The sequence below is a fragment of the Pinus tabuliformis genome, chromosome 5_1 (assembly GCF_031772625.1).
Source record: "Pinus tabuliformis cultivar Carrire ecotype Pingquan chromosome 5_1, CPIR1, whole genome shotgun sequence".
NCBI lineage: Eukaryota > Viridiplantae > Streptophyta > Pinopsida > Pinales > Pinaceae > Pinus > Pinus tabuliformis.
The window spans coordinates 550,276,717-550,295,520 of record NC_142305.1 but is presented as its reverse complement, the minus strand read 5'-3'; the positions used below and the strand labels follow the sequence as shown (position 1 = coordinate 550,295,520).

The 18,804-nt window shown below is 33.8% G+C and overlaps 1 protein-coding gene across 4 annotated transcripts in view; it reads left to right on the top strand.

The window, feature by feature from the left end:
* LOC149165976 (mini zinc finger protein 2-like) overlaps positions 1–18,571 on the top strand; it is a 241,060-nt gene extending 222,489 nt beyond the window's left edge. The window contains exon 2 of one of the 4 annotated variants that reach the window (XM_089431240.1): positions 18,301–18,571. In XM_089431240.1, coding sequence (XP_089287366.1) covers positions 18,301–18,355 — 55 coding nt within the window. In that variant the 3' untranslated portion in view covers positions 18,356–18,571. Of the gene's footprint in view, positions 1–12,638; positions 13,195–18,300 lie in introns of those variants that run through there. The other 3 variants (XM_089431242.1, XM_089431239.1, XM_089431241.1) reach the window with 3 other exon arrangements.
* Positions 18,572–18,804: the final 233 nt, after the last annotated feature.

The following is an 18,804-nucleotide window of genomic DNA, read 5'->3' as shown; positions in this document are numbered from 1 at the left end:
AATTTGGGAAATATTTCTCATCATGGTCTGCAAGGATTTGTTGTAGTTTCTTGTAGCACTCTTCCATTAGCTGGAAACATAATGGGTTCTTTCATTCGCTACCTTGAGTTTTATGTGTGAGGGATGAGCATATAGAGAAACATTGGTGTATATGTGAGGCCATATGGAACTCTAGATGCAACTAAATTAGTTTATTTTTAGAACACATTAAGAGGAAGATCTCTTAAATGGTGCATAAAATTCATAACAACCATTCATAATATAACTCTAGATAGCCTAAAATAGGAATCTATTAAGGAATTTAAATTATCTTAGATAGAGGAGCAAGGTATAAGTAAATTGTTAAGTATTAGGCAAAGAGAAGATGAGACTACATGGTAGTGTAAACAAAGGTTTAAATATTTTGTGGAAAATTTACCACATTCTATCCACCCAGACTGTCTAAAGGAATGGTTTATTTAGGATCTACTACCTTTAATGAGAATACCTTTAACACAACTAGAGATTAATTCCCTGCAAGAATATTTGAAGCAAGAAATGAAAATTGAAGCTATGGTGGGTTAACTTCGTTACTTTATGTGAGGATCTACATCTAGTGATCCTACTTTGAATGATCAGTAGAATCATATTTCTATTCTAACCAAAATATTGAAGGATATGAATTTTGTAAAAAATGCTCCTCCTTAGGTTTGGTGCGCTAGTTGTTACACAAAAGGAAATGATGTTATAGAGTGTTTGAGGTTGTGGGGTGTAATACCCTCTAATGTTCTGTTAAGATCCTCTCCTCCACAGACAAGACTATTAGGAGTTTCACAAGTATCATCAATTGTTCCCTTTCAACTACATACTCAGTACCATGCTTTTCCCAACCTACAAGGTACATCCTTTAATGAGTATTGTGAGATATGTCTATCTCATTGTCATTCACCTCGATTGTGTCCTATACTATAGAAGAATTCAAATGTGTCTATCACTATATTTTCCGAGTTCGGTGGGTTTTTAATGCATAATATTGACTATTTGATAATGTTAGATGCTCTGGTTGATTGATGGATCATTGCACTTTTTGAGTGAATGAATCCACTGGTGGAAGAGGTGGTGTAGGCTATAAGGGAGGAATATTTAGTGGGACACAACTAGTTAGATGTCATAAATGTGATGAGCAAGGACATGTTGGTAGGTACTACTGAAAATAACATGGTTCTCACATTTTTGTGTCAATACTCATGTAAATGAATACTTCCTCACATGATTGCTTGATGGGAGGAGTGTAATTGGAAAATAAGAGATAATTTGATAAGTTATAACCTACAAAAACTAGAATCAACCCAACAAACGGATATTAATATTCTTACCCAAGGGGGCACTAGGACTACTGTTGACAAGTATTCTTCTGAATAGCTTACCATCAGAAATGTTGATCCCTCACAAGTTCAATATGATTATTTTTAGAAAAATATGTACTATAAGTGTGTTTTGGATATCTTTAGGGAGATAGTTTCTTGGGAGATAGTTTCTTCCTCTCATAGTCATAGGGTTGCAGTATTAGAAAGGGGCCGAAATTTATTTCCTTAGTGGAGATGACCAGCTAGTGCTTAGCTTTCCTCTAATTCCTCACAAACAATTATTATGTGATTTTAATTGTTTCTTGATACTTTAAGTGATGAAAATATTTCTCATTAATTATGTAACAATTTGGAAGGATTCGTGAGTGAAGAGGAGTTATGAGAGAAAGCTATCTCCAAATATTTACTAGAGCTTCATAGAATAAGGTTAGTTGCAACAAAAGAAGAACTCAGAAACAATTTTGAATTGATGTTCAAATTGTTGGGTATCAAATTAAAGACACTATGTTGCATTCTGGATTTGATATTAATATTCCACATAAGAATACTTGGGTGACATTGTGAATGCCTAGATTAATTTTCTCTTGAATTAAAATAAGGATGGATAACTAGTATTGAATCTTTCCTATTGTTTTCTTAGAAGACATTGAGGTTGACATCATTAGTGTAAAAACTTATGCATATTTTGAAATAATTGATCTCATTAGAAATAATTATCCATATCCAACATTATTAGAAGTTGACTAGGCTTTTGAGAAATATTCCATGATTGATTTGAAGACAGAAACTATGAATTTTGAAGTAGATGGTGTTCAATTTATGTAGCCTTTGGATCCTTATCAAGGTCCTAGATGTACAAAGCTTGTTGACGAGGTAAAGCACATCAATAGCCTTTATCAATTGTACTACTTGAATTTAGGGAAGACCAAGGATTATATTAATCCTGTAATAGATGGGTTTCTTAGTTGGCAGAGTATTTGAGACATAGAAGCAAGTTTTAGTGTTGCACTCGAAGAATGGAAACAAGGAGATTACGAGTTGTATTGCAAAATATGTGCAACTGTTTGATCTTCTCGGTGGATTAGGAAAGAGGTAAGAAATTATATTATCTCTAATAATCTCATTCCAATGGATGCTTCTATATGAGATATCAAACAAACTATTACGAAGGAGTGAATTTCCCCTTGATGGATGTTGCATTACAAGATACCCTTGCCTAGTGGCGGGTTTCTCATCACAACATTTTTTTCATCCTCGAAAATAGCCAAATCTGCTCCCTTATATAGATTTGTTAAGCAAGAGAAAGGAACCTATATTGTTTCTTTATGTGAAGGTTATACCGTCGATGAGAAGCATGTCCAAGTCTTTGTTGCAGCATGGAAGAATCATAGAGTAACTACAAAATTATCGATACATCACTTTATTCATACCATTCGGGTTGTTCCCAAGGATTTTTATTTGAAGGAGGGCATGAAGATGAAGACTTATAGTTGGGATGACCTCACTTCTTAGTTTATTTTGGTTTCAATTTCTCAAATTAAGACTCATATATTGTAGAAGCATTGAAGGCCATCAAAAGAGTTTCATTCCCTACTGGGAGTGCCCTCGCATAATTCTTTGATCACTCATGCTGCAGAACTATAGATGATTCAAGTTTTCATATGGTTGTTTCTTGTAGGAAAATTGATAAGGCGCGTGATGATGAAGACCTAGAAGGGTTTAGGAATATTTATTTTAATTGGTTTGGAGGGGAGCGAAGTATCAAGGATGAATCAGCTCATAATTCACTACATCTGCAACACTTGTAGTGGTGAAATTTTTATGTAAGACCTTAAGAGAAGCCTAAGGTGGCTTCCATAGGAGAATACTATGATGAAGAAACAACCAAGGAGATCTTTGGCCAATTAAAATATTTTGAAAATATAGTTCCTTCAGTAGTTTCAAAGCTGAAGGGTATCAAAATATATCTTAGAGAGATGAAAATAAACCTGAAGCTAGATGCACATCTAATAAAGCACCGTCCATATCACATGAATCATAGGAATAAGGAGAATTTTAACAAGGTAGTTGGCAAGATGTTAGAAACACAAATTATTTTCCCTGTTGATGAAGTTGAATGGATAAGACCCATATTCATATAGGATAGGAAGGACTCTTACGAGATTAGAGTTTGTGTTGATTATCGTAGCTTAAATAATTCATGTCTCCATGACCCATTTCCTACTCCTTTCAATGATGAAGTCTTGGATAATGTTGTCAGAAAAGAAGATTATTTGTTCATAGATGGATTTTTTTGTTATCACCAAGTCGAGATTTTATAGGACGATAATAATAGGACATTTACCATAGAATGGGGGTCATATGCGCATCATTTGATGATGTTTGGAATTAACGATGCACTTGAAATATTTTCTAGAATTATTATTGCATCCTTTTGAAAATATATTCACAAGTTCAATGAAGTTTATATGGATGATTTAAAATATTTTAAATAATCGCTCAAGTATACCAAGGGTGATGTTCAATTGATTTAGGTAGATGTAGATCTCTTTCATTTTGAGGAAAATTATCTTTGTTATACCATTTCGAACATTGTTGGGTATATTTCTTGTAAGGTTGGGGCTTCAGTTGCTCCAACCAATGTTGTGGTGATACTTAACATGTCACCTTCAACTAGTGTTAAACAACATAGATCTACTTTAGGACACAAATGTTACTATCACCATTTCATATCTAAGTACGTTTCCATCACTTCTCCACTTAAGAGACTTCTGAAAAATTATGACCATTTTATTTGGAACTGCTAATGTGATGCTACATTTGAGACACTAAAGGAAAAAACCACGAGCGCTCCAATTATCATCTATCCCGACTCGAATAAGGAGTTCTATTTACACATTAATTCTTTTAGTATTTCTCTTGGTGCTATTCTAGCACAACTAGGAGAAGCAAATCTAGACCATCCAATATATTTTGTAAGTAGAAAACTCTCTATTAATCAACATAATTATACTACAACTAAGACGAAATCATTTGAAATGGTATATTCTCTCTAAAATTTTCAACATTATTTGTTGCGATGGCATTATAAATTCTTTATAGATCATTCAACCTTAAAGAACAACGTCAATAAGCCTGCGTTGGAGGGAAGAATCTATCATTGGTTATTGTTATTTAAAGAATTTTTTTTTGAGGTTATTATGAAGCCTAGATGACCCAATGTATGACAACACCACAATTCCCAATTGACGTTAGGATAATCTAGAGGCTCTGATGATGGTAAACTTCCTAATGAAGAAATTTTTTGAGTTGAAGTTGTTGCCCACTATTTAGAACATATTGTACTATTTTTAACCACTGGTACTTGTGTCGAAAATTATTCTATAGTGTAGAAGGGGCACCTAGTCCTTATAGAAGTTGATTATCAACTTATTTTAGGGAAATTCTATAATTTGTGCCTTGATAATATTTTTAGGAGGTGTATTTTCACCCATGAAAGAGATGATATTTTGTGGGAGTGTCATAATGGAGTTGCAAGAGGTCATGTTGGAGGGACATCTATCGGCCGTAAGGTATTGTAAGGAGGATTATGGTGTTGGTCTCTATTTAAATATGCCAAGGAGTTTTCTAAGACTTCTTATGTCATTAAGAGGGTTGGGAGAACTTGTCTATGAGTTGAACTTCGACTACATCCAGTCTGTGCATTATAACATTTCAAAATGTCAAAGGTTGATTTTGTTGGACTTATAAGTGTTCCTGCATGACATTTGCAGCCCATCTACATCATTACCATGACTTACCATCTTACAAGGTGGGAAAAGGCTACTCCTTTGAAATATTGTCCGACTAGTACTACAACCCACTTCTTTTTGGAAAATATTATTACCATATTTGGTTGTTGATCCGGATGGATCTTCAGATATAATGGCATCGAAAATCTCAAAATTCAAAGTGATAGAAAAGAAAGTATCCTGACATTAGATCGAAGTGCTCGTCTTCCTGATTCCAACGGTGTGAACAAAACTCTAATCTGAGTGTAGATGATGAAGTTGTGGTAGAAAGAAGGTTGCCTTTTTCCTATGGAAAATGAGGCTTTTTCCATAAAAATGGCTTCAAGCCTTTAAAAGGAAAAATTGCAATCGGAGAAGTCAAAGTGGTGGACATAAGGAGTAGCAGCGGAACCCCCGATCAATGATCTCGCATTAAATCAGAGTTGGGGACAAGCAATGGCTAATATTGGGACCTGAGGCAGGCAACATGTGATCAACATCGACAAAGGGAGGAGCAATTGGATCGGCGGATCGACATCGGCGACATTGGGATGATCGGATCGGCGGATCGGGTTGGCGAAACCCATGGACCGAGACCCCTAGACCGTAGCGATGCGATATGTCGATGTGATACGCTGATATCGGTGATCGGCGATCAGTGGTCGAAGATCCCCACTAACAAGACTATGGAACAAGTGACTTGTGATTTGCAATCAGCGTGGACCCGATTATGTTATAAAGCCCAATTTCATATAATTTGAAATTCGGGTAAAAGGCTTTTGGTTGGGTTTTTCCAATGCTTTGTGTATTATCGCTTGGAACCCAAAAGCCCTTTTTTAAGGTTTGTTGCACCCCCCAACCCTTCCATCTAAATGGCATCTATTATAAACAAAACAAGTCTGATTTTTAAGCGGCATGGTGTTGTAAAGCCCAAAGCACTCAACAGTGTACAGGGGAGAGGATTTTCAGCACACAGTTTGAGGCAACAACTTGTAGGAAGGCCGATTGAGCATTTTGTCTAAATTGGGCGAATTTTATATGGTTTCTTCCCCCTCTCAACACCACAGACGCAATGTTGTTGTTCGTCTCTCCATCTGAGGTCTCCAATTCATAGCCATTGTCCAGAATGGAGGTATAAGCCCCCTTTTATGTAAATGATGATTGTAATTCTCTTCTTTTCATGCCATTTAATATATGAAGAACTCCCCATTGATTGAGCAGGGCTTGAAGCTGTAGTCTGAGTTGGATGAACTCCGTTATCAAGTCTTGTTGTCTTCTTGTCATGCCTTTATGTGTTCCTTCTTCTTTTATGTGTGCACATTAGATTTTTGTGTTAAGCTGCAATTTCTACATGTGATTCTTTTCATACATATATAAGCAAAAGATCCTTGGATCAGTTGTCCAAGGAGTTTAACTAGTGATCAAGGAACTCATTTAATCAATGATACTATGGTAAGTTTAACTGAGGAGTTTCTTATTTAACATCATACATGTATTTATTACCATCCTTAGATAAATGGTACATTACAGGCATTCAATTCTTTTTTGGAGAAGGGTCTTACCAAGGTTTGTTCAAAAAATAGAGATGATTAGCATGAACGCGTTCCTGCAATGCTTTGGGCTTACAACCCTATTACTTAATGGTTGCATAAATATAGCCATTTCCAATTTGTTTATGGTAGAGAATATGTGGTTCCCATCAACTTCCTCATTCCCAATCTTGCAAAATAAAAAAAATATGAATTAGTTGTAGAATGACATCAGGAGCTATGGCAAGTTTATGAGAAGAGGTTCTTATAAAATTTCCATCAAAGTGTAGAAAAGCAAAGGGAAAAGGCTTGTCGTGATTGTCACCTTAAGAGATTTACTTTCCCAGTTGGAAATCAAGGGCCTACTTTATGACAACAAGTATTTGAAACATCTTGGAAAGCTCCAAATGCATTGTTTGGGACCATTTATAGTTTCAAAAAGTAAGGATTTTGGAGTTATTAAATTGTGTAACTTGATGGTATTCTTAAGCCAGTTTGGATGAATGACACTTGTCTCAAGCCTAAATACAGACCTTAAACTCTTATGATTTTGTTTCTATTTGTCTGAGATCATAGGTGAGGTTGTAGGCTACAAATTAGTTAGTTTTTCAGTCAGAATTTAGTTGTGATAACTAGTTCTTTTCTTGTTACATTATGCTACCTGAGATTGTGGTTAGGGAGGTATAGTTTGTGTGGTTTATTTTTCAGATTACGTCTTTCTAGTATGTTGAGTCATCCCTGCAATAATGGTTGAATTTTTTGAGTTGACAATCACTTCTTTTTTTTGGTTGTAATGTTGATTTTATGAATTTGTCTTGTCAAAGTTTTTTACTGTTGGCGTGGCATATTGGGATCCAAATTTTAGTCCCAATTCTTAAGTTCGTCAGTCTTTTCTTTCTACCCATATCATTCAATATCTAAGCGGGAAATTAACTATTGGAATTTGGAAATTTTCTATAGGTACAAAAATTTGAGTCTTTTTTATTCATTTTGTTTTTAGTCTTAACCCACTTTTAACCCTAGCATTTGCGTTTGAGTATTCCATTTTCATTTTCGGCCAATGTCCCCCTATCGATTATATATATATCCATAAGTGCTTCAGTATGGGTCCCAGTAGCAAGTATAGCACTCCCTATGATACCTCTAATCGTCACATTGAAGTTCTCCAATTTCTTTTATGAAAATAGGAGAAGGCCATTTTAGTTGACAATGATTTTCCTCACCCTGATCATTTTATAGCTCTCAATCCAGAAGTTTATTTGGATTTCACTTTGATGATGTCAAGATACATTACTGTAACAGTAAATTCTACATTTAGTTTTTGTGGAATCAACCCTTCTGATGTTAAGAGAATTACTAGTGTTTGAGACCACTAGAGAAGTTGGGTGTTATACCATGTTTTTAATTAGCAAGATTCATAATGGTTTTATATGGCTTAATCAGGAGCATCATGTCCATGCTGATGATATTCATCAGTTAGTGAGCCTATAAATGGAGGGAGAAGACATCTCTACTATGTTTTAAGGAACATCCAAGCATGGGAAAAGGTTGGGCTCTACCCAATCTGTATATTAAATATGGTACCAAGCACAGAGGTCATGGGGTTGTAATTGATCTCATCAACAATGAGAAAATGTTATTCTCATGTTATCTCATCACAAGTAAATTCAATCAAAACTATACTAAAGGTGAATGCACACTTGATAGTATTTTTGTTGTAGAGTTTTGTTTCTAATATGCCCGATTAAATTGTTGTAAATACCTCCTAGACATGTTTTTCCTAGCTTGCAATGATGTCTATAAAAGAAGAGGCTACTTTATTTATGGATGTTTGATCATTTCGCTCACCATGATGAAGTGATATGCTCCCAGTGGTCACGTATTTCCATAATTGTCAGATAATTAAGCCCTAATCCTTTCTTTTAACCCTTGGAAATCTTGTTCTTATACCACAAATACCTCTTTTAATCAAAATGCTTTTGGAAGTTGATATAACTAGCCTGTTTATGCCACCCAAATTATCTAAGTTCACCAACCACATCTTTCATAGCATTCATATCATATTTGGTTTGGTATTAACCATAATCACTCTTATACCCACCTTAAAGCCATCGAAAAGGATAAGTTTTATGCTTGACCTTTTCCCTTTTACCTTTCAGAACAAAGTTTTCATAAATATGTATTATCTTGGCTAGGTGTCTAGAAAATAACCACACATGAGGGAACTTATTATTCACTTGATGTTCTAAAGCCAAGATAACCACCTTCAACTACTACTTCTTCATCCTATAAGATTTCTACTATTGTTAATCCAGAAAACTCTAACTTGAAATATATACAACCCATGGTTGAGAGACTTCACTATTTTTTGGCCTCTATCCATGCTACTATTAATACTTTTAAATCTAGTGTAATCACTTCAGTCAAAACTTCATTCATTCCTATTTTCACCCCCCTTTAGGGAAAAACTTGCAAGCAACCTTCTCTCCTTATGGATTTGTTGGAAACCTCATCTACAATACTGAATGTATCTGTTGTTCCTCCTCTTCTCACTCAAACAATGGTTGTGGATTTCGATTATTCTAACTTTACCCCTCATAGATCTTTAACATCATTGGTTCTAAATCCCTTGTCTTCTCCTATAAATCCTATTGATATTGTTCAAATTGATGATGATGAACTCGTTGAGCCCGTTTAGCCAATGTTCTTTGTCGAAGAAAGGGATGCGTCTCACCTTCCTTATACACATCTGTCTAGTTCCATATCCTCTTCATAGTCATATGGTCATTCAAATGTTGATTCAAATATGCCATCCAATCACTCCACTGAGGAACAACTCATAAAGACTCAATAGGATCCTAATATTCTACAAGATATAGAGACTCCACTAGAAACAAAGCTTCAACAACATTATCAACCTCTATCTGTGTCATGAAATCAGCCTAAGGCTAGTAACACCTCCTTTTCATATGAATTGTCTACATTTGTTCACCATCCATGTAATTTCAAAGAGGCCTTATGGTTGTATGCATAGTCACTAGGCATATTTCCTTTGCTTCCTTTTGAAGTAGTTTCATAAGTTCACCAAGATGTTCAATAAGAATAGGAAGAAGCTCCAGAGACATCCATGCAAGCACAAATGAGAAATCTATTTCTAGTGGCAAACCTTTGCAATCATGAAATTTTCCAGTTGTTAATACAATTTCAGTTGAATACCTACAACATTTTCCATATGATTAATTGTTTTAGTTTTTACGATCTTCTTCAGTAAAGTTGGAACAACCTATGGTTTCCACTGATATATGAAACTTTATCTTATCTAAGCTCACTAGTAGCTATAACAATTTCTCACTCAAGTTACAAAGGAATGAGATATGTTGTGCACAAAAAAAGATAGACTTGAACAAGAAATAATTCATATCAACATCAAATTTATGAAAAGGTGGCTAGCTATTGCAGATATAGATTCCACTTTTTGAAAGGATATTTCATCATATACACCAATTGAATGTATAGGGTTTCTTGAATATTCTTGGACAATCTTAGTTTCTACCAATAGAACTCTACAAAACACTATTTTTGAGTCGCGCAAGCACATTTCTAACCCCACAGAAATATTTGTCCAATGACTAAACTAGATTGTTAAACAAGGATCTAACCTTTGATACACTCTTCAATAGAAGACAAAATACTCCTAGGATATTTTATTACAGGTACAAGATTAGCTAGGCTTGTTATCCCAATACAAAATGCCACTTTCTGAGCTGTGAAAATAGGTTAAAATGTAGATAGAGGATGTGTTTGCTACCACCAATCCTACCAAGCAACATAATATTTTTGATATAGCTACAAATATAGATGTTGATATCACTACCTTAAAAGATGAATATTACAAGGCTAAGCATGGCATCGCTGAGCTCAAACATATTGTTGAGACCCAATACTTTCATCTGCACCAATTTGATCTTAATATAGATATTGAGTGGACTACTCTAATCACAAGTTGGACCAAGACACTACATGCCACCAATACTAAGACATTATTGACCATGATAATACTTTGCAAGGAAAAGGGTAGGACCATTTGGACACCTATGATTTTTTCTGCCAATCCATTTTCACTAACATTCTAAAGTTCAGTCCTTCATTTGTAGGAGATCCATTTGCACAAACAAAATATTGACTCGAGGCTAAGTCAATAGGCTATATTAGCTGGGGCCTATTTTGTATTTAATTTTTTGTATAGGAAATTTTGATAAGAAATTGGTGGGAAAAGAGAAAAGCAAAGAGATGAAAATGAAGGGCCGAGCTATTACAATTTGAAGAAATGAAGCAAGTGTCAATCAAGGGAGTGCAAAGTGGATTGATCTTGTCAAAGTGATTAAATTTTATTTTATCAAATGAACGTGAGTTAATGTTGATAACATCAAAGTAGTTGAACTTGATGAGATAAAAATTCAAAAAATATATAAAAAGATGCAAGGCAAGTTGTGCAGGCATGAAAAGTGGAGACAATAATTGACATGCTTGTAGAATTTAAAATCATGCTTTGGTATTGTATTTTCTACATAAAATGGACATTTTTGGCATATGAACTATGATAGATCTAGCCACGATATCGTATATTTGTAGTTGAAATGTTGATTTGGCCCAATAATAGTAAAAGGAATGTTGTTCGTAGGAAGTTTTACTATGTTATGTGCATTTGTATGGATGTTTATTAGTCCATTTCAAAATTTTAATATCTTTGCTCTAAATTATACACAATATCTATGTTATTTGATTTCATGCATATTGAGACATAATATTCTATGTAACACTTTAATGGTTGTTATTGTATTTAACTAGCAAATGAATCTACTCACCTTCTAAAACACAAAAACATACACCGATATCCTGACAACACTTTGGGTGAGACTTTCTTTCCTCGTGGATGTCAAAAAATGCTATCACTAAGCTAGACTGAGATGAAAAACTTTGTTGGCCTTGGAAGCAGAACCGTAGTCTCTGTAAATATTTTTTCGCTAACATGGGTTGCTATTACGCACAAAATTGTCATAAATAGAGATATTATATTTGATGAATATTCTCTTATTAAGTCAAATAATGCACGTAATGTACAAGAATAGGTACATTAAGATGAAAAAAATCAACACCTTCATTTTAATACTGAATCCTCCATAGACACATGGAAGGAACACTGAGATTCTAAATACAAAGAAGTATATGTTGAAGACACTAAATAAGGTGTTGAAATTCCAAAACCTACAATTAGAATATTTACATGCGAGTGAAAAGCTATAAAATGGTATAGCAAATTTGCTTCATTTTTTGTTGTTGTTGCATATGTCGGAGAACCTTCTTGTTATCAAGGAGCAATAAATGACATCAAGGATGACAAATGGAAAGTAGAAATGAAAGAGGAAATAGTTTCCTTAGAGAAAAACATACATGGGTCCTGGTAGATGTTTCAAAATATAGGAAGGTGGCTGGATGCAAATGGTTCTTCAAATTTAAAAGAGCTTTTGGTGGTAATATCGAAAGGTAAAAGGCTAGACTAGTTGCAAAAAGTTACTCTCAGATGGAAGGTATAGATTTCCATGATATATTTTTACTAGTTGTTAAACGTTTTTCTATCTGCATTATGTTGGAACTTGTTTTCTTGCTTCATTTGGAGTTATATCAAGTAGATGATAAATAAAAGTTATTGTATGGACATTTGGATTAAGAGATTTGTATGGAAAACTAGAAGCGTTTGTGCAACATCACAATAAAATACTAGTTTTCATTCTCAAGAAATCATTCTATAGTGTAATGAAGACAATTAGAAAATGGTATAAAAAGTTTGATGCCTTTATGGTGATCTACATTTATATTAGAAGTGAGTATTATCTTTGTGTGTTGTTTAAACATTTGAATGGAATATCCATTAGGTGGGTATTGTATGTTGACAATATGCTAATTACAAGTGAAAATATGGAATGGATAAATAGGTTGAAGGCTTATGTGGCCAGCACATTTGACATGAAGGATGTAGGAATTGAAAGAAAATCGTTGGGCATTGAAATACACATATAAAGGAGAATTGGTAAGCTCAAGATTTCATAGCAGAAGTATATAGAGAAAACACTTGAGAATTTTGTGATGAACAATGTGAAAATGATTAATCTCCCTTTCAATTCATATTTTAAGCTTTCTTCTCGCTTATGTCATAGTAATGGAGAAGAAAAGGATTATATGTCCCATGCACCTTATGTTAATGAAATAGGAATTATGATTTATGCATTGGTTTCTACTAGACATGATACTTCACATGTAGTGGGTGTTATTAGCAAACTCATGAAAATTCCAAGAAAATAGGATTAGGTTGTAGTAAAATTGGTGCTTTGGTGTCTTAGAGGCACTAGTCATTATTGTATCACCTTTAATGGTTTTAAATATTATGATTATGGATGTGTTGACTCAAATTTTGTTGGTGACCTAGAGAGGAGGAGGTCCAATTCAAAATATGTCTTTATCCATTTAGGGGGATCCATTAATTGGATGTCAAAGCTTCAATAAATAATTGTTTTATCCGTTGTAGAGACATAATACATTTCTATCTCAAATTCTTGCAAAGAGGGAATTTGGTTGAAGGGTTTTCTAGGTGATTTTGGAAAAGTGCAAAACAACATAACTATATTATGTGATAGTTAAAGTGTGCTATGTTTGGCTAAAAACCTAAATCACCATAGAAAGGCCAAAAATATGATATAAATTATCATTTTTTAATATAATTTATCCATGGAGATTTATTATATCAAAGAAAGGTTTGCACTCGAGAAAACTATGCAGACATATTTGAAAACCTAGTTTTTAGAGAAGCTATGGTGGTGTCTCGCTTCTCTTGGTTTGCAGAGAAGGTGATAGGACTTTAGATAGGAATTAAGAAAATCGTTGTCAAGGTGGATATTATTAAAAAGTGACAAGAATATGATAAACCAAGATGTAAAAATATTTTCATGGATGTAAATGATGTTTTGTTTATTTAGTTTGATGAGCCAAAAGGTAGTTATTGAACTATTGTAATACAAATAATTGATTTTTATCATTCAGACAAATGAGGAGGTTGTGTGGATTGTGTAATCCTGAATGTAATAATTCTTCTAAGAATAAAATCCTATTTTCCTTTGTTGTGGATGTTTCCTTGATAGGACGTCAAGGTTTTACCATGTAAATTTTGTATACTAGTGGATAAGGTTGTGTGCCATTTTTCTTGTGATTTCTTTTATATATATACCTCGAATAATAATTTTTTTTAAGGATAAATATTTATCATAAAGGTTAGAACGTTTGGCTAATTTTACTAGTTCCTAATATGCAAATGTACATGTTTCCTAATATTTTTTAAAAATATTTCAATTTTTCCCATTAGAGTGCTCAATTGAAAAATGTCTTATTATGAAGTATCATGTAAATAATCAGATTTAATGTTCAAATCCCTCATGGGTCAAAGTAACCAAAAAAACAAATTTCTAATAATTTTTTATAGTCTTTATAAAAATTTGGCAATTTTTAAAATAAAATATTTTTTTCCATAAATTTTGGTCAAATGGAAATTGAAAGATATTTTTTATAAAAAAATCATGAAAAATTAACCAATTATGAATACTAAGCGTTAAAAATCTCCTGAATAATTAAAAAAATAAAAATAATAGTTAACCACACATTTTATCAATTAACTTTCAACTTTTACACAACTTCTAACAATTTCAGCAATATCACTTCTCGTTTTAAAATCCAATAAATTCCCTTACGTTCGAGGCTCTTTTGTACTTTGTGGGATGTCACTGGATATGGTCTTGCATTTTAATTCCTAATAAGTACCTTTATACATTTCAAGGTTGTATCTCACTGATTTCCAAGTGTGGAATTATTTTATAAGAGTAAAATTGCATTTGGTTGTGAATATGATTTTTTTGTTATTGTAAATATTTTTTTATGGGAAGTGATTTTGTTCTTTAATTATTTTTCTTTAACTGATGACAGAATAGGAAATATAGATCCATATTAATCACCATCTATGAAGCATCAAGAGGGATCAAATCTATCGAGATCCAAACTTCTTTTAAAGTGGAAATCTTGGAAAAATATTTGCACCTCAGTAGAATTAATCTCTCTAAGCTTGATAAATCCATCCAATGCATACACACACACTCGCACCATGTGTAATTTTTCAATATGTAATTTGAATTTTTGAATACATAAATGGATACAATGCCTTGAAAGTCCCCTTCAACGCTTAAACTTGCAATTCCAACAAAACTTTACTTTATTTTGGTCAAAATTGACTTAAAATGTCTACTTGAAAATGGCTATGTCGGAAGTAATGCTTCCATGTAATGTGTAGTTGTCATTGTCAGTCCCTAGGCATCATTCTAGAAGGCGTAATTCTAGAAGCTATTGATTCTTATGTAATGAGATGGAGTGAGGTGTCGAAGTCAGTGTGTAATCTCCTATATATGTAATTGTTGAAATGAATAATATACAATGTGAGATTTGTGTTGTGAAAAATCACTCTCTGCTCTCTCTTCTATTTTTCTAATATGGTATCAGAGCTAGATTTGGGTTGATTCCCTTACAGGAAGGCCATGAAGATGTGAGAGAGTCTTGAGAATTATTGTTCTATACATACATAGATTAATATAAATGTGTGATAGTTTATTTCTGTTGTGAGATTTATTTCTCCCTATTTAGATTAGTGTGTGAGTGTGGTTGTGTAGATATTGAGTTCCACAAAGCCAATAATTCATTGTAGGTTGAGTGAATAGTTTGGAAAAGGTATTGATTTAGGCTGCTTTTGCCATTTTCTTTTCCAGATTTGATCATTTTTGCAATGTTTTCAGCATATATAGAGTTTTTGGTGTCAACTTATGTGGAGCATTTTTTTGAAAGATATTGTTGAATAGATTTGATGTTGTTTAATGTACCTGTGTGGACACCATCGATCGTGGTTGCATACCTCTTTAAAGCACCTATTCTCCCAAAGCATTGCCTGTTAAAAATTTCTAGATCGGGGTATTTACCTACCACTACTATAGTCGATGCCTATGCAAATTATTATAGTTGTGCACCAGCCTCTGGGAAATCGGATGGAGATCTGATGCCGACTGGATCATATTTCACACCATCCAGAGAATTGGCATCTTTAGCAAATGCAAAAGCATAAAGAATGGCACTAAAACCTTCTGCTCAAGCATCTCACTCAACATGTAGGCATTCTCCACCGCAGGAGAGGAAATCACTGCTAATGTTGTGGATGGCATTTTGGACGTTTTCAAAATTCCACAGATTTGAAATTAAAAAGAAAGCAGAATGCAAATGTTATGGAATGCACGGGAATTAAAAAACCAACCGCAGTGGTAGCAGTAGTGTGTTGTTGTCAGTGAATACTGTGACTAAAGATTACTATGTGACCTAAAAATATTCGTAGCATAGTTCTAATAGCAGAGGGAGATATGTGTGAGGTTATATTCTCACTCGCCATTGCACAAGGAGTAAGTGAAGGTTAATTTATTTTATGAATTTTCTTTAAGGAGAATCGCACCACTAATTTCGTCAACATCCTAAGTCGAAATGGGTGGATTTCATATGTCATATTGAAATCAAACCGCTACCAGATCTAGTGTCGTAGAGGTTTTTTGGGTTAGCTCCATATTCAGTTTCTCTCATGGCAAGATCTTAGGGCTGTGAAAGCTTGTGCTGCTCCAGAAATCACAAAGATTGCTCTGTCAACTTCAAGTTTTCTGATATTATGTTCATGTTGTGGTGTGAGCTAAAGTTGCAATTTTATTATTGTTATGTATAGTGGTGTTTTTTTTTTTTAAAAGGATTGATGGTTCTTAAACTAGAAGACCCAGTGGCCGAAATGTCAATTCTTATGTCTTAGTAATTTTGATTATAAAAAGGGTTGTTTGTTCTTAAACTAGAAGCCCCAATGTCTGAAACATCAATTATTGTGTAAGGTCAAGTTGTTTGATCATCTCCTGAGCACATTCAATATCCAGACCTCCATCCTATCAATTTACCTATAATCGAAGGAGAAATATCCGACAGATGGTGGTTGGTCCATAGGATGGCTAATTACTTGATGGATCTTATTGTGGAAGCCCCGAGGAGCTGAGTTGTCAATATTGTTGATCTTTCAAAGTTCATCAACGATGGACAGAGGTGGTTATGTTTTAAATGAAGGTCAAGTGATAGATCGAAGATGTAGTGGTGAAAGAGCGGTGTTTGTGAGGTTCTAGAGTGAATGTGGGTGTTGATGAAGACCAGTAAGACAAAAATTTATTTATTATTGTAATATATGTTTTTCATGTTTTCCATGTAAGCATTAGGGGAGGGTCATTAGGGGAATTTTGAGGTCTAAAATGAGCCTCCTAAGAGAAATATACAACCAAAATAAACTTTATAAGAAACAACAGGATTCAAGATGATGATGTCAACCTTGGGGGATGATTCACCATTTTTGGAGTAAAAAAAGTAAAAATATTAAAAAATAATAAAATAATAAAACTATTTTTTTAACTCATATTTTCAACTTATCTCCCTAAGGTTTTACTCAAATTTCGAGTGGGAGTACTCACTGGATGCAAAATTTAATTCCTCATCCAAGGACTACCCATGTTGCATGCCTTTGATGGACCACGTTACATGAAAAATGAGAAATACAAGAAAAAACATGATTGCAATCACATTTTTCATTTGTTTCTCATTTTCATGTAGCAGGGTCCATAAAAATTATGCAACATGGGTACTCCTTGGATGAGGAATCAAACTATACATCCAACGAGAGTTGTCGCTCGAAATTTGAGTAAACCCATAGGTAGATAAGTTGAAAATATGAGTTGAAAAAATAGGTTTTTCTTTTCTCCCTCTAAAATTTGATGATGTAATCTAATCTTATTTTATTATTTCCATTGTTAATTTATAATTTCCATAGAAGGCCTGTTTTAGACCTCAAAACTCCCCTAATGGTTGGAAGTAATACTTCCATGTAATTTGTAGTTCTCATTATGAGTCCCTAGGCATCTCTCTAGAAGTTGTTGATTCTTATGTAATTAGTTGGAGTGAGGTGTCGAAGTCAGTGTGTAATTTCCTATATATGTAATTGTTGAAATGAATAATATACAGTGTGAGATTTGTGTTGTGAAAAATCACTCTCTTCTCTCTCTTCTATTTTTCTAATAGACCAAAATATAAAAGAATGAAGCTACTTCAGATGTTTTAATAATAAAAATTTATTTATTTTTAAATAGTTTCACATGATTCTTTTAATTAAAAATAGTGAAACATATATTTTGATTTCTAACTAAATTATTTAAAATATATTTTATTTTTATCTTAAAGAAGATACATATCAACTCCATATTAAACATCTATAAAATCAAACATTACCTTCCTATTAAAAAGTTAAACACACCTTTAAATACAAACATAAACCTTCTGGTGTGGAGCACTGGAAAGATATGTTTTTGGCGAACAATTTAGTGACTTTTCAGTAACAATTGTAACCCTTTTTGCATAATGAACTTAAAAAAATAAATAATTTTAATAGAATGTGTGAGAATTAGTATGGAAATCTTAATCACTGATAATTGTTATTTTTCCATGCAGGAAAGGGTGGAAACGAAGGGCTGTCATTCGAAAGGAAAAGGCAAAGGAGGAATAACTGCTGTCCCTTTAGAAGGGAACCAGATGCGAACGAGATCGAACAGATCGAAGCAGAATGACCCAGGAAAGAAAGAAGGGTTATCAATTCGGCGGAACAGGGAAAAAAAAGTAAAGGATTAACGGCTTGGCGAATCCCTCAGGATGTTTGATCTTGAGGGATCACTGTTTTGCTTATTTTTGCTACCTAGATACCTCCTCCGTTACTTTTATAAAAAGGAACAACACCGTTAAGCAAAAGGACTGGATATATGTAACTGTGAATCTCAGACTCAACTTTGATCATCGACTCTCACTAAGACTTGTTTTGCTGTACATTTGTTGATGCCTTAATATAAAGGACTTGGTGTTTATTTCATCTCTGCATCTGGAGTAATCTAAGGCGGTATACCGTTGGAAGCTAAGGGCCCGGCTCCGAAGGACACTTGCTTTTGTATCATTATAATTTGG